Source organism: Siniperca chuatsi, linkage group LG18 (assembly GCF_020085105.1).
Source record: "Siniperca chuatsi isolate FFG_IHB_CAS linkage group LG18, ASM2008510v1, whole genome shotgun sequence".
Lineage (NCBI taxonomy): Eukaryota > Metazoa > Chordata > Actinopteri > Centrarchiformes > Sinipercidae > Siniperca > Siniperca chuatsi.
The window spans coordinates 614042-628121 of NC_058059.1; the positions used below are offsets into that span (position 1 = coordinate 614042).

A 14080-nucleotide genomic window follows, 5' to 3' on the forward strand; every position below is an offset into this window, starting at 1 on the left:
TTTAAAATACAGGAAGTTACTTTGGGCTTCATTCAGTGAGATTCAGACAGAGAAAACACTTCCACCGACGTTTCCAAGTGAACAACTTCACTGCAAAATGAGAGACTGGAGGAAGCCGCCATCAAAGTGCACTTACATCCAGAGAGCTCCTGCAGTGACCCTGTGAAAATCTATATTTCAGTGTAGCTGTTTGTATCACGAATGTATTCAACTTCCAACATTGTTCACACCAAAGATAAAACATTTTGCAGTGAAGTTCTTCAGAGTCAAACTCGAGTACTTCTTCATCTTTATTACAATTATACTTCATAAAAAGGGTACAGTTGGTACTCTAAAGATAGCATGTTAATAATTAGTGTTCTACAAGTGCAAATGATTATTCAGGCTAAGACTTAAAGCTTCCATCATCCCATAATGGCACATCAGCTCTCACCAGGAATCACTTCAAGCCAGTGTGTATATATATGTGTGTGTGTGTATATATTCAGATATGTTCATGGCAGCTATCTGTAGTCAGCATCAGGGTGCAGCAGAGGAAACCTGTCAGACTGTTTGTGTATTTAGTATTTTAGTTATTAATCAGCGTCACAACTAATTGTACAAACCACACAAGAAATGCTCAAAATGAGCCGGAAGAATAGAAAAAGTGACAGCAAAAGGATTTTACACAGAAATATAAAAAGAACAAAGACAACAGATCAGAATAATCAAACATGAGAGCAGCGGATCACAGAGGCCGGAGCTCTCCGAACACAAAAAGGCTGAATAAGAAGAGACAAACAGTACCTTTGATTCGTTTAAACTGTGCAGGACTGGCAGAGTGGCGGGTTGTGGCCCCCCCCCGACCTTTAATGATGACGATGATGATGATGGTGATAACTGCCCCTTCGCACTGACAGACATCTTCCTTATGGAGAGAAATGAGTCTCCTTTCTGGCAATGTGTGAATAAAAGTTCACAAATGTGTTTTCTGATCCAAGCAGAAGAAATGTGAAACGCTGAACCAAATGACCGGATCAGCGTCAGTGCGGCCGCTTTCTCAGTCAGGAAACGCTGAGAGATCCATGGTCCATTTACCTAAATGTTAGCTAGCTAGGTTGCTAACGTTAGCTGTGTGACATCACTCACTGACTCCTCCCTTCCTAATGAACACTCCGCGGAGGTAAACGGACATTTCTTACTGATCATCATCATTTCGCTTCACTAACGGCTGCAGAGCCACACAGACGTCATTTTCACGTTTGTAAAATGCAGCGCATTGCATTGTGGGATTATACCACTCTCCCAGTGGCCACTCGCGGTACTGCAACTGAAACATCTTTATGAAGAGACAGTAAACACACGTGAGAACACCAGAAGATGTTCACACGTCAGACAGATGTAAAGATCTTGTTTTTATTTATATGAAACTCGTCTTTGAGACTCGTCCTCCCCGACCTCCCTGTCCTCCCCAACCTCCCCGTCCTCCCCGACCTCCCCGACCTCTCCTGAATCTTCTCACTGACCTTCTTCATCCTGCAGGACACTTTCACCTGCCTCTCTCCGCTCTCTGTCCAGACTTCCTGTAACGTCACATTTACTGAACACACAGCAGCTCTCAAAGTGTGTAACAGAAGAAGAGGAGGACGGACAAGACAGACCGGATCGGATCCTGCCGGTTTGTTCTCTGCTGGGTTTTTGGATATTTGAGGCACATGGAGGATGAACTGAGGTCAGTGTGAGTCGTCACACTTAGGATTCTCAGAAAACGCTCTTTGCTAGCAGGAAGGTGGACATGTTTGATCAGACTGTTGTTAAAGTGGCAGTTTACTAAGCGGCTCGTCCTGGATTAGAAGCAGGTCTGCCGGGAGCCTTCCTCAGACTCTGATGAGGAAGTCGAGGCCGAGGGAGGCGGGGATGTGCAGCGTCTCCAGGCTGAGAGCAGAGGGGGTGTACGGGAAGAGGACGGGGAACGTTTGCTTGGTGTCCACCAGAAGCTGAGGAGGATCGTTGCTCCCCTGGAGACGATTCTGGACACACAGATAAAAATGGAGGTTAAACAGGTGAAACCAGCAGAGTGAAGACAGACAGCCTTCAGACCGGGACCTGTCCTGATCACACCTGAATACCAGAACCTGAGATGGTCTTATCGAACACACACACACACACCCCAAATCTTTGAATTCCTTTCAATAACCATCACAGACATTTAAGGATATCTGAGAAAACCACAGAAGAAGAAGAGACCAGTGATCACGTCATAAATATTGAAACGGTTCCTAAAACCAGCTCTTCTGAAGTAAATTCACTTCATCGATTGATCTGACGATTATTTTCTTGATTAAAGATGTTCAGTTAACAAACAAGCAGGTTTACACATGAAAGGAACTGGCTTTGGCGTTTGGTGCATAAACACGGCGAGTTTTTGCGGAACACATGCGACCTGTCCGAGTCTCACCTGGATGTTTCTAATGAAGGACACAGTCACTCGTTCTTCAAACTCGTTCAGCGGCGTGTAGAGGTTCAGGATTTTCACGATCTGCAACAAGCAGGACAACAGCGATCAATATCATTTATCGTGCGTCACCACCGGCGTGTGTGTTTGCGGTCCTGGGAGCAGACCTGCTGCGTGGACAGGGCGCTGCAGAGCGAGCAGATGGCCTCGGCGTCCTGGCTCGTCTTCTTCTTGACCTGCAGCAGCTGAGCGGCCTGGATGATGGGCTCCAGCGTGGCCGCGGCTTTACTCTGGTACAAGTTGTTTCCTCTCAGCCACTCCTCCATCTGGCTGGTGTTGTACCTGAACACACACACACACACACACAGAAATGCTTCAGGGCTAATGCACGAGCCCGCGGCGTCTTTAATGAAGGGACAGGCGGCGGCGTGTACCTGAGCTGCATGCCGGTGCTCCAGGAGCACACGTCTTTGCGCAGCAGCAGGTTGTTGAGGGTGACGGCGTTGATGCAGTGGAAGAGCTGTCGGACCACCTGACCCACGATCTCGGGGTCCAGACCGTGGTCCCGCATGATGCTGTGAAACTGTCCCAGCTGTCTGATCAGGGCCTCCAGAGTGTAGCTGCTGGGGCCGCCGGCGTCCGTGTCCATGCTGGATGAACGGTTCCTGTAGCCCATCGGCTTGACCCCCGCCAGGCTGGGGATGCTCTCGCTCTCCAACATGGCCGACACTGGACACAACAAGCAGGAAGATCAGAAAACATCCAACACATAAAAGCAGCCGCCTTCGCGTGTTTCCACAGCGTGCATTATGCCTCCAGATACAGAAACATTCAAACTCAGAGAGCATTTCTGCGCCTCAGTCTGGCTGAAGATGTTAAATGTTTGTACGTTTCTGTGTTCTGCTGGATTCAGAAGCTTCACTCGTGTTAACGTCAGAGAGTGAAGCTGAGCTGATGCCTGATGGGGTCTGTAGTCTGTCTGCTACCTGAGCTCAGCCTGGAGGGAATCAGTCTTTTTAACCAAACGTTCACATCTAGGAAGTATCTACTGACAGCAGCCGGGCGGTTGCCGTGGTAACCGCTGTACACAGTGCAGATAGCAGATGATGAAACACTGGATGATGAAATGAGTCACAGCTGCGTCCTCAGCAGTGACGTGGTTTCTGTACACAACATCAGAGAAGCAACAGAACTGATTCTGGGTCAGCTGAGCCTCGAGTGAAACCTGACAGGTCTGATTAACAGATGACGTTTATCATCTGATTCTAATTCTATATTACTATCATATGTATTTATATATAGTATGTATATACATATACTCTATGTGAGTGTGTTTAGATGTGTTTATTAGTATTTTATCAAATCTTTTGACATTTAACATTTTTTACTCTTTGCTTGATTTGATTCTTATTGGTTGTTTTATTGTTTTGTTTGTTTTTGTAAAACACTTGATTTTAATAAGTAACATATTAATCAACTTTATTATTATTATTATTGTAATGTATTTGATAAACAAAAAGACCCTTTAAAGGACCTCCACAGAAGCTTTTATATATATATATATATATATATATATATATATATGATATTATATATATATATATATATATATATATATATATATATATATATATGATATATATATATATATATATATATATATATATATATATATATATATATATATATATATATATATATGATATTATATATATATATGTATATATATATATATATATATATATATACATATATATATATATAATATCATATATATATCTGGAACTCTTAAGATGTTTATGAGTAATATCACAAACAGTCGATGTGATAGTCGACACAGCTGTATGTTATACTGTTACAGTCTATATAAAGTATTTATTGAGTATATTAAAGCTCCCTGTGGAGTTAAAGCGTTGTGTTTATGTCCAGTTTCTCTCCAGAACTCAGCGTGTGAATCCTTCAGGTCCAACAAACACGTAGAAAACCTTTGCAAAGCTGATTTTTACGCCTGTTTCAATCCTGCTGTTTTCTAGCTCGCACTCTTCTGTTGGCACATTACAACCTTTCTTTGCACGTTAGCGCCTCCAACTGTCCATCAGTGGAATAACATTATATTCCACAGAGCTAAAACTCCACCTTTAATATGGAGTGTGGGTGGTGTTAACCATGACATGCCGAGCATTAGGCTGTGATGAGTGATGCAGCTCTGACACGTGACCTTTAGAGGCCTGCTATTGGCTGAGGAGGGCAGTGTGGGCAGTCGAAGTTACTTTATTCAAAGATCATCAGTCCTGACTTTACGACTCGTGAGTCAGACTTTAGGACCTTGTGAGGACACGTTGGTCAAACGGACGAACCCTTCGGCCTTGTCTCTGGAACAAACTCACCGATCATGGGCTGTATGATGCCTTCTGCCACCTTAATGAGCTGCTGGTAGATCTGGATGGAGAGGTCACTCAGCACCTGCCGGTACTCTGCCAGGTCAAAGTTCTTCAGACAGTGTTCGTTCTGTTTGGCCGAGTTCTGCGTCATAAACACCTGAACACAAAGACAACACACCTGACTCAGGATGACTGGGAGATAAAGCAGAGCGCAGTATGTTGTGTCTCTGCTGATTTGTCTTTTCTTGTTGACGGTCTCCAGGCTCACCTCATCTCCGCTGTACTGCTTCAGGCAGTGCAGCAGGCGGCTGGTGTTGGCCAGCCAGAAGGACGTCATCTCAAAGTCCTCGTTGTTTTTCTGCAGACGAATCGAAAAAATGTTTGAAGAAAAAGAACACGTGTTTATAAAGAGACAGGTGGATGTGTGGAGGACACTCACCTTGAGGACCTTCTTGATGGCGTTGATGGTGGAGGTGAGCAGAGACTCCACCTTCTGGTCGTCGTTGATGTAGTCAGCGTGGCGGATGCACATGAAGAGGATATATGCGGGCAGACAGGGAACCGTAGCAGACACTGTGCTGGGCCTGATGTCTGAAACACAGCAGCACATTCACTCAGTGAACTGAGACACGGACTCCTCCGGCCTCGCCGTCTCTCCCTGCCCTCGGTTCCTGCCCGAAGCTAATGAAGTGCACAAAGCAATTTAAAAAAATATCTAAATAAAAGTCAGAGCGTTTGAGGAGGCTGATGTTGACAGCAGCGCCATGACAGGAAGTTAAGACAAACAGAGTGGAGGTGAAGTGAAAATCAGTTTCCTCTGTTTCCCTTCAGGAACATTCAAGAACAGGAAGCGACAGATTTACGCTGTGGCTTTCACTCCACATGTATTCAGCTCCTGATGAACTAAGACAGCAGCTCCTGGACTGCACCTGGTGCTGAACCCGGTGCTGCACCCGGTGCTGAACCCGGTGCTGAACCCGGTGCTGCACCCGGTGCTGAACCTGGTGCTGTAACTGGTACTGAACCTACAGAATGCTCATAGACTCAACTCAGCATGGAGATGAGATCACTAAGCTCAGAGAAGAAATGATAACAGCTTTATTACTAAATATTGACTTTGGCCAACTGCACCTGAGAAAAACTGTTACTACTACTCAAAATACACTGTGTGTGTGTGTGTGTGTCTCCTCGTGTTATTTGAATGATCCTCCCTGAGACGTTGATGCAATGAGAGACGCTGCAAACACTCACAATGACACACACCGTGACTGCAGCCTGTATTTAATGTCAGTACTTAACGCCGGGGGTTGCTGGAGTGTCCAACACGCTGTGGCTCTGCAGCGCCGACTGCTTCTTCACCTGTGGAGGGACTGAACGCTTCCAAATACAAACACACAACAACGCCGACTTTTCAGCTCTGCTTTGGCTGGAAGAGATCTGTCGGCGTGAAACCCCTCTGAGACAAACTGCTCATGTAGAGACGGTGTACGGACTGCGGAGGCTGACCTGTGATCAGTCCGTGTCTTACCAGCAATCAGAGTTTTGAGCAGCAGGGCCTCGTCCTCCTTGTAGTACTCCAACATCCCCTCGAAGTCCTTCTCTTTCCTCTGGACGGTCACCTGGCGGCTCAGTTCAGGTCTGGACCTGCTGGTCTGGGCTGCATCCACCTGCGAAACTACAGCGGCAGAGACGGTCAGCAGGGACCCCCTGATACAGACTCTGAACGCTGCAGAGCTGAACAGCTGTTACCTTCTAACTCCTGGACTTTCTTCATGTAGATCCTGAGCTGCTTCTTCAGCTTCCTCTCGTTCTTCTCCAGTTTCTCCACCAGCTCCTTGAGGTCCTACGAAGAAGACAAAGACCCAGCATGATCAACCTGAACTTTATAACTCCTACGCTTAGGCTGTCCGTCCTGTGCAGCGGCACATCCTCTCACCAGGTTGTCGTTGGTGAGCCGCGTGATCTCCTGCTGGACGCTGTACTCCACCTGAGCCTCCGGCGACAGGGACGCGGTGTAGCTGAGGATCTCCTGCTTCTTCTCGATGTCGTCTTTCAGCAGCTCGATCTGAGTGTGAAGAGCTTCCAGTTCGTCTTTGTGCTGCCTGGACTGAGACTGCAGCTGGGCCTCCAGCAGCCTGAGGGAACCCAAAACCACCAGTCTGTTTCATGGATCTTTAAATGCACAGAATCATCGGACCAGAAGCCCTGAGTGTGTTGCATTAACACACTTATTTTAAGGTGGAATTATTGAGCAACCAGTGTGTGAAATACCTGAAAAAAACAGAAAACTAACAGATGACATTTATCATCTGATTCTAATTCTATATTACTATCATATGTATTTATATATAGTATGTATATACATATACTCTATGTGAGTGTGTTTAGATGTGTTTATTAGTATTTTATCAAATCTTTTGACATTTAACATTTTTTACTCATTGCTTGATTCCTATTGTTTGTTTTATTGTTTTGTTTGTTTTTGTAAAACACTCGATTTTAATAAGTGACATATTAATCAACTTTATTATTATTATTATTGTAATGTATTTGATAAACAAAAAGACCCTTTAAAGGACCTCCACAGAAGCTTTAATATATATATATATATATATCATATATATATCTGGAACTCTTAAGATGTTTATGAGTAATATCACAAACAGTCGATGTGATAGTCGACACAGCTGTATGTTATACTGTTACAGTCTATATAAAGTATGTATTGAGTATATTAAAGCTCCCTGTGGAGTTAAAGCGTTGTGTTTATGTCCAGTTTCTCTCCAGAACTCAGCGTGTGAATCCTTCAGGTCCAACAAACACGTAGAAAACCTTTGCAAAGCTGATTTTTACGCCTGTTTCAATCCTGCTCTGTTTTCTAGCTCGCACTCTTCTGTTGGCACATTACAACCTTTCTTTGCACGTTAGCGCCTCCAACTGTCCATCAGTGGAATAACATTATATTCCACAGAGCTAAAACTCCACCTTTAATATGGAGTGTGGGTGGTGTTAACCATGACATGCTGAGCACTAGGCTGTTGGGTATCAGGTGCAGACGTCTGCTCTGCGAGGAAAGCCCCGGGTTCAGGCAGTTTAACGAGTGAGCTGTTGTTTTAGTTAGAAAAAGCAGAGAAAGTGAAAGAAAGCGAGCAGAACAACAAGAAGTGAGCAAACAGAGACCTGGCCACTTGTTTTAGGCCCTGGTAAGCCAAACCCAGCTCTCCATCTTCATTCAAATAACACCAGTCCTGTTGCGTACTGGTGTCCGCCAGGCAGAGGACAGCAGGACACAGAGCCAGAGAAAGAGGAAACAAAGCAGAAGCAGAGTGTGAGGAACGCTGCAGAGAACAGAGCAGAAGCAGACAGAAACTCCAGTGTTAGTCGACACGAAAACAAGAGAAACTACAAATATGGCACCATTTGTCACTTTAAATGGTATAAAGTTAATAATATAATCTTCATTTCTACATTTAGGCGTTCCTGTTGTGGCCAGTGACCTGGTCTTTAATACAGGTGGAGCTTTGGTACAGGCAGCAGCACAACAGGAACAAGACTGAAAGTGGGCTCAGAGGCTGAAATAAGACCATCGCCTGCAGCACACCGGTGTCACACAGTGCAAGACGTAAGCAGAGCTTTTACTCACGGAAAGGTGTACAACAAAGTACAAATACTCTGTTACAAGTAGAAGTCGTCAAAATCCTGTCTACTATATTCACAAACAGACACAGGCTTAGGTTTGCCAAACATCAGGTAATTTCCTGCTTTTTCCTGCACTGAAGGTACAGTCACATTACGTTCGTGTTGAACGGCTTTTACCAGCACTCGTGATGTTTCTGATGCAGGTAAATTAACTGTAAACAGTGTTTGAGAGCGACGCCACAGTTTGTAGTCTGTAGTGTGATAAGGTACTAAAAATAAAGAAGAAACAAGCTGGAATAATAACTTTTACATTTCCAAACACAGCGCAGCAGTGTTTCTACTGGTCGACCTGTGTAATGTGACCGTGCCTTAACCCCGGCCTTAAAGTCGCAGTGCCGTGTTTCCTTTCTGCTGAACTGCCACATTAACAATCGCCATAATTTAACCAACAGTCTGTCAGCATCGAGTTCTACGCTACTGTTGTTGAGCCAAACAGACGAGGAAAGGAAGGAAAGTGTTTAACAGGCAGCAAAATCACGAAACACACTATAATTACAAAACTATCAATCAGTAAAGTGCATGTATTCCCAGCAGGCTCGTGTAATTCCTGTCGCTAACTAAAGACAAAATGAGAAGCTGTTTATGATTACTTCTGTGTGAAATCAAAGAAATCAAATATCACAGTAAACTGAATACGCGTTCTGTCTCTTGAAATGTTCGTAAATGAGGAGATGAAGCAGAGTCACTTACTTTTTGGACTCACACAGTCCGTGATAAGCTTTGAGAGCCTCCTCTTTGTCCATGGGCTCTTTGCTGTTGCTCAGTTCAGGAACATTATTACTTTCCTGCTGAAACACAGAAAACACTAAATGTTATTTTACTACAAAATAAATAGAAGTTCACAGAGTAACAACTGGTTTTGACATTATTAACCCCTGTTTGTGTGTCTTTATTGGGACAACATACTGATCTGCTGCTATTTTACTTTAACACAACATACTGTGTGTTATCTTTAAAATATCCTGTTGGAAAATATCACAAAAGTACATTTTGCTCTTGTCATTTCTTTTATTCACATTATTTTACTTCACATGATCACACTTCATTTCTACATCTGACTGACTGAATCTTTTGCCTCAGTGATGAATCGAGTCGAGTCTTTCTCAACAGTATAACGCGTGGAAGTTTACAGCTAAACAATTTATAATTTTTTAAAAAGGCAGATGAAAGAAATGCTGAACGAGAGATTGTATTGAGTTACAGAAGCTGGTGGAACAGACGCTAGACAGGAAGTGACGTCAGGACTTCGGCTCTCTATGTCTGATGTCGCCATTTTTTCAACTGTATTTTCCAGGTGCGACCAAGGGAGTACGGCAGGGTCCAGTTCTGGGGCTGCTCTTACACACAAACCTTTATGCAGATGATACTGTTATTTACTGAGCTGCACCACCTCCATGTGCAATCTGCTCTTAACGTTCTTCAACGCACATTAAACAATTTGAAAGTGGTTCTAAATGCTGAAAAACTGAAGTTATATTGTTTACAAATTGTAAGAAAAATAAATCTGACCTTCCACCCGAGGCAGCCGTCAGTCTCTCGTGTATAAACATTATTATTCCTGCATTCAGGTGACACTTCAGTACAATGAAAGTGTTTAAACTTACAATATGATCGTTCTTCTCCCGTAGCTGGGCAGTGCTGAGTATCTGAGTCCTCAGAATTAGGACTTCCTCCTTGCGGGCATCCAGCTCCTCATTGGCTGCTTTAAGCTGACTGAGCAGCAGGTTGTAGCTGTCCTGCAGTTCACTGGAGGAATTGTTCTGAGATGCACGCTCAGCGACGGTCTTCCTCAGCTCGTTCAGATCATTCTTCAGTTTCTTGTTCTCTGACTCCAGCTCCTGTCTCTGCAGGGATACAGAACAAGGTTTTAGAGAGTTAGGATATATGATCCAGATTAAAATCTTTTAAAGTGGATTTTCTATTAAAAGAGTTTGTGACACCCATAACTGCCAAGTTCAGTTTCACAAAATATCAAACTGCCAAAATACAGATTCAAAACAGAGAAGTGAAAGGAAGGACCGGTAGAACCAGATAAATAAATATGATCAAAAGCAACAGAACCATTCAACCGTCTCATTAAATTACACTTGAGATTAACTTTCAAGTGCTTTCACTAATTACCCTTTCGCTAACACTTCAACTGCTTTCACTCAGTACATGTCAACTGAGAATATTTTACTGATTTCTGTTCCTCAACTATTCAAAGTAGCTAAACTACTTTCAAATCTCACACTTCTTTTAGGTGCCGTCAGTGTTTACACCAACTGTCACTTCAACTGCTTACAGTGCACACTCTTGAACTGTCTCCAGCACTTCAACTTCAATCAGATGCAACTACTGTTGCCACATACACGAAAACAGACATTTCAGCTGTTTTCATCTGTTACTCTTCAACTGACATTTCAACTCCTTTCAGCACTTTAACTTCAACTAATACTTCATCTTACTCAGCGTGTACACTTCAACATCTTTTAGTGGCTGTATTTCAGCTGCCACTTCAACTTCTGTCAGCTTGTGAACGTAGTGCAAACGTAGTGCAAACGAGATGATGTGTGTGTGAGAGGTGAAGTCAGTTTTGTACCTTGAGGTTGTTGTAGGCCAGATCTGCCGTCTCCTGCTCAGAGGTGGGACTCCTCGACTCAGAGCCCTTGAATGAAGAACACACAGACGGATTAACTCGGTGTAAAAATCTGGATCACCGACATCTTCGTCAAAACACTTGAAGCCAGAGATGAAGCCAGCTGGACTTCTGTTCTGCTGAGTCACCTTGTGCTTGGCGAGCTCCTCCATCTTGTCCAAGTTGGCCTGCAGCCTCTTCCTCTCCTGCTCCAGCTCTCTGACTCTCTTCTGCAGCTTCATGAACAGACTGATGTCCATCGCAGCCTTCTCCACTCCCACCTCCTGCACAGGTGAAGAGTTACAACTGTTGAACCATGTCGCCTTCACCGGCCGACCCCGCCACCATTCATTTCTCCTCTCAGACTCACCTCCACCAGCTGAATGGAGTCCTCAGTGTCTCCGACCTCTGAGGTGGAGATGGATGGGTAGTTAGAGTCCGACTCCAGGCTGCTCTGATTGGACGGGTTCCTCCTGTGGCCGGGGTGGAACTGGAGGATGACGGGAGGAAGAGACTCTCTGTTAGTCCCGATGTTAAAGATGCACGGCCTCAGCAGTTCCATCCTGAGGCTGAAACTGTACCGTACAGCCTTACTTACCTCATATTCTGATATTTAAGGTTATACTCCATCTTAAATCTATTTCGAGTATCAAACACTGGCCGCCTGCAGACTAGAAAGACGGCTTTAAAAGCTTTGCTCCTTCACAGAGGTGGAGGCTGCACTCAGCTTGTGTTCACAGCCGTTATAACGGATTCCAGTGCTGAGCCAGTGAAATATGGCTAAATACAGTTTCCTGCCTGAGAGAGTTAGAGCTACCATCTCCTGCTCTCAGCTCAGATGATTCTACAGAGAAAGTTATATTACATATACAGATGTAACGGACGGACCATTAAAACTGCTGTGAATCAAGCTGACTGCAGAAGAGCATGCTGTTACTCAGGTGGTAACACCTGGCTGTACTGAGGTCACCTTGGCCAGGGACACCTCCTCCTTCAGGTTGTCGTATCTCTGCTCCAGTCTGGAAAACTCTTTGAGCAGATTCTGGTAGCGCTGCCTCTCTTCATCCAGCTCAGTCTGCAGAGACGACGTCCTCTGGGACACACTGCTGTCATCCTCTGAAACACACACACACAAACCGATCAGCTGCAGGAGAGCTTCCAGAAACACAAGGTGCTGTTCAGTCTGCAGTCAATAACAGAGACCAAGAGGACAGAATCTACTAAAACAGCTCTTAGTTTATGCTGAACTGAATGGTAAACACAGGACTCAGGTCTCTGTGGTCCACAGCTAAACTTCGTCAGATGTTCCCACTGAAGCCAAACAGCGCTTGTTCTCACAGACCAGCGTGGTTCAGTACTGACTCCGGTTTCCTGTTTCAGACAGAAGGACCCCCCCAGGTGTGTTCAGGTCTCACCTTCAATGCTCTTTGAGTGCTGCAGAATCCTCTGGTTCATCTCTTCCTTCTCACTCTTCAGCAGAGAGTTTTCTCTCTCCAGCTCCTCCACCCTCTGAAGGCAGAGACAAACACCATCTCTGTGTTAGGAGGAACTAAATCATGACACCAACGAAGAAGAAGAGCGTTCCCGGGTCTCTCACAGGCTCTTTAACATTCAGTCTCCACAGATTCATCATCTCACGATGCACAAAGAAAGGATCAGAATCGCTCCACACATTCTTCTTCTCTGTCAAAACCTGCCGCCTACATTACCCACAATGCAACTGGACCAGCGACATCACTTGAGGACATTTATCAGACTTATCAGCTCCCTCTGGACACTAAAGGCTTTACACGACACTAAATCACTGGAGTTCACCTTTAATTAATGACATCTGTCGCATCAGTCCGCTGCTTAACGTCTTTCAGCGGAGACTCGGAGACGGGACGGAAAGTTGGAACTCAACGGATGGCGATGAAAGTGCAAGGAGGTGAGATATCGTGACTTTTCCAGACAAACTTTAAACTTTGGAGTCGAGCAGATTCTTCTCATTCAGTGTTTCCTGGTTCATTAAACTCATTTTATCATAAACTTTTTTTTATTTTAAGTTGATACATTTAAGAACATGCACCATGTGAGCATAATATCAGCTGAAATATTAAAGGTATTAAAAGTAGATTTTGACAAGGCAGCGAGCCTTAAAGCCTTCTCCATGTCTTTTTATATTAATCTAATAATCTAATTACCACAAACACACAGCGGGACACACAGCGGGGCCTCGGGGGCCCTCAGGGTCCGTGCCGCTTGTAATCCAGACTTCGACGTCAGGACTTTAACATTAAAGTGTTTGTCAGACATGATAACACGTTAAAGCAGCAGAACATTTCCGTAGCGAGCTGCAGGTCTCGGATCAGCTGATGTCCTCACCTGTTGGAGCCCCTCTTTCTCGCTGCTGTGCTCCTCCTCCAGCCTCTTCCTCTGGGCCGACGCCTCCTGCAGCTCCTCTCTCAGCCTCTCCAGCTCCTCCTGCAGAGACGTCAGCTGACCTCCTTCACCCTGCTGACTCCGGACCTGCTCCAGCTGCTTCTGCAGCTTGCTCACCTCCGAGCCCAGGCTGGTGTTCACCAGCAGCAGCTGCTCATTCTGAGTCCTGTACTCTTTGGACTGACGTGGGACAGAAACTTAATCAGGTGAAACAAGCAGGACAAATACTGGTGCCGCCATTATTATTAACTTTCAGTCCATTTAAATCAGAGCTTTCATTAAGTTACACACTGTAACTTTTATTCTACTGTTTTATCACATTTCAGCTTATTTCTTCTATTTTTTCTGTCTTTTTAAATTGTGTTTGTGTGTCTTTGTGTTTGTTTTATATCGCGTTTTAATGTCTTCGGACGTCTCACGTAAAGCCCTTTGAATGTCTCGCTGATGTTTCTGGCCTCTTGTTTTCAGCAGAAACAGTGAACACAACATCAACATGTCGTCACCTTTTCAGTTGACATGTTGAACTTG

At 44.5% G+C, this 14080-nt stretch overlaps 1 protein-coding gene and 1 long non-coding RNA gene across 3 annotated transcripts in view; one reads left to right on the plus strand and one right to left on the minus strand.

Moving 5' to 3' along the window:
- The window catches only part of LOC122865458, a 3139-nt gene extending 2183 nt beyond the window's left edge, over positions 1–956 (plus strand). For both annotated transcript variants that reach the window (XR_006375488.1, XR_006375487.1), the window contains one exon: positions 1–956. This exon is cut by the window's left edge and continues 446 nt beyond it. This is a non-coding gene — a long non-coding RNA (uncharacterized LOC122865458).
- Positions 1–14080, minus strand: part of myo5b (myosin VB) — a 44890-nt gene that overhangs the window by 221 nt on the left and 30589 nt on the right. The window contains 19 exon segments of the mRNA XM_044173904.1: positions 1–2009; positions 2438–2518; positions 2602–2776; positions 2869–3163; positions 4822–4972; positions 5084–5173; positions 5255–5406; positions 6344–6490; positions 6565–6658; positions 6752–6950; positions 7996–8073; positions 9205–9302; positions 10119–10358; positions 11096–11161; positions 11281–11415; positions 11502–11621; positions 12102–12247; positions 12547–12640; positions 13496–13732. The exon segment at positions 1–2009 is cut by the window's left edge and continues 221 nt beyond it. Of these exon segments, the coding sequence (XP_044029839.1) occupies positions 1857–2009; positions 2438–2518; positions 2602–2776; positions 2869–3163; positions 4822–4972; positions 5084–5173; positions 5255–5406; positions 6344–6490; positions 6565–6658; positions 6752–6950; positions 7996–8073; positions 9205–9302; positions 10119–10358; positions 11096–11161; positions 11281–11415; positions 11502–11621; positions 12102–12247; positions 12547–12640; positions 13496–13732 (2751 nt within the window). The 3' untranslated portion in view covers positions 1–1856.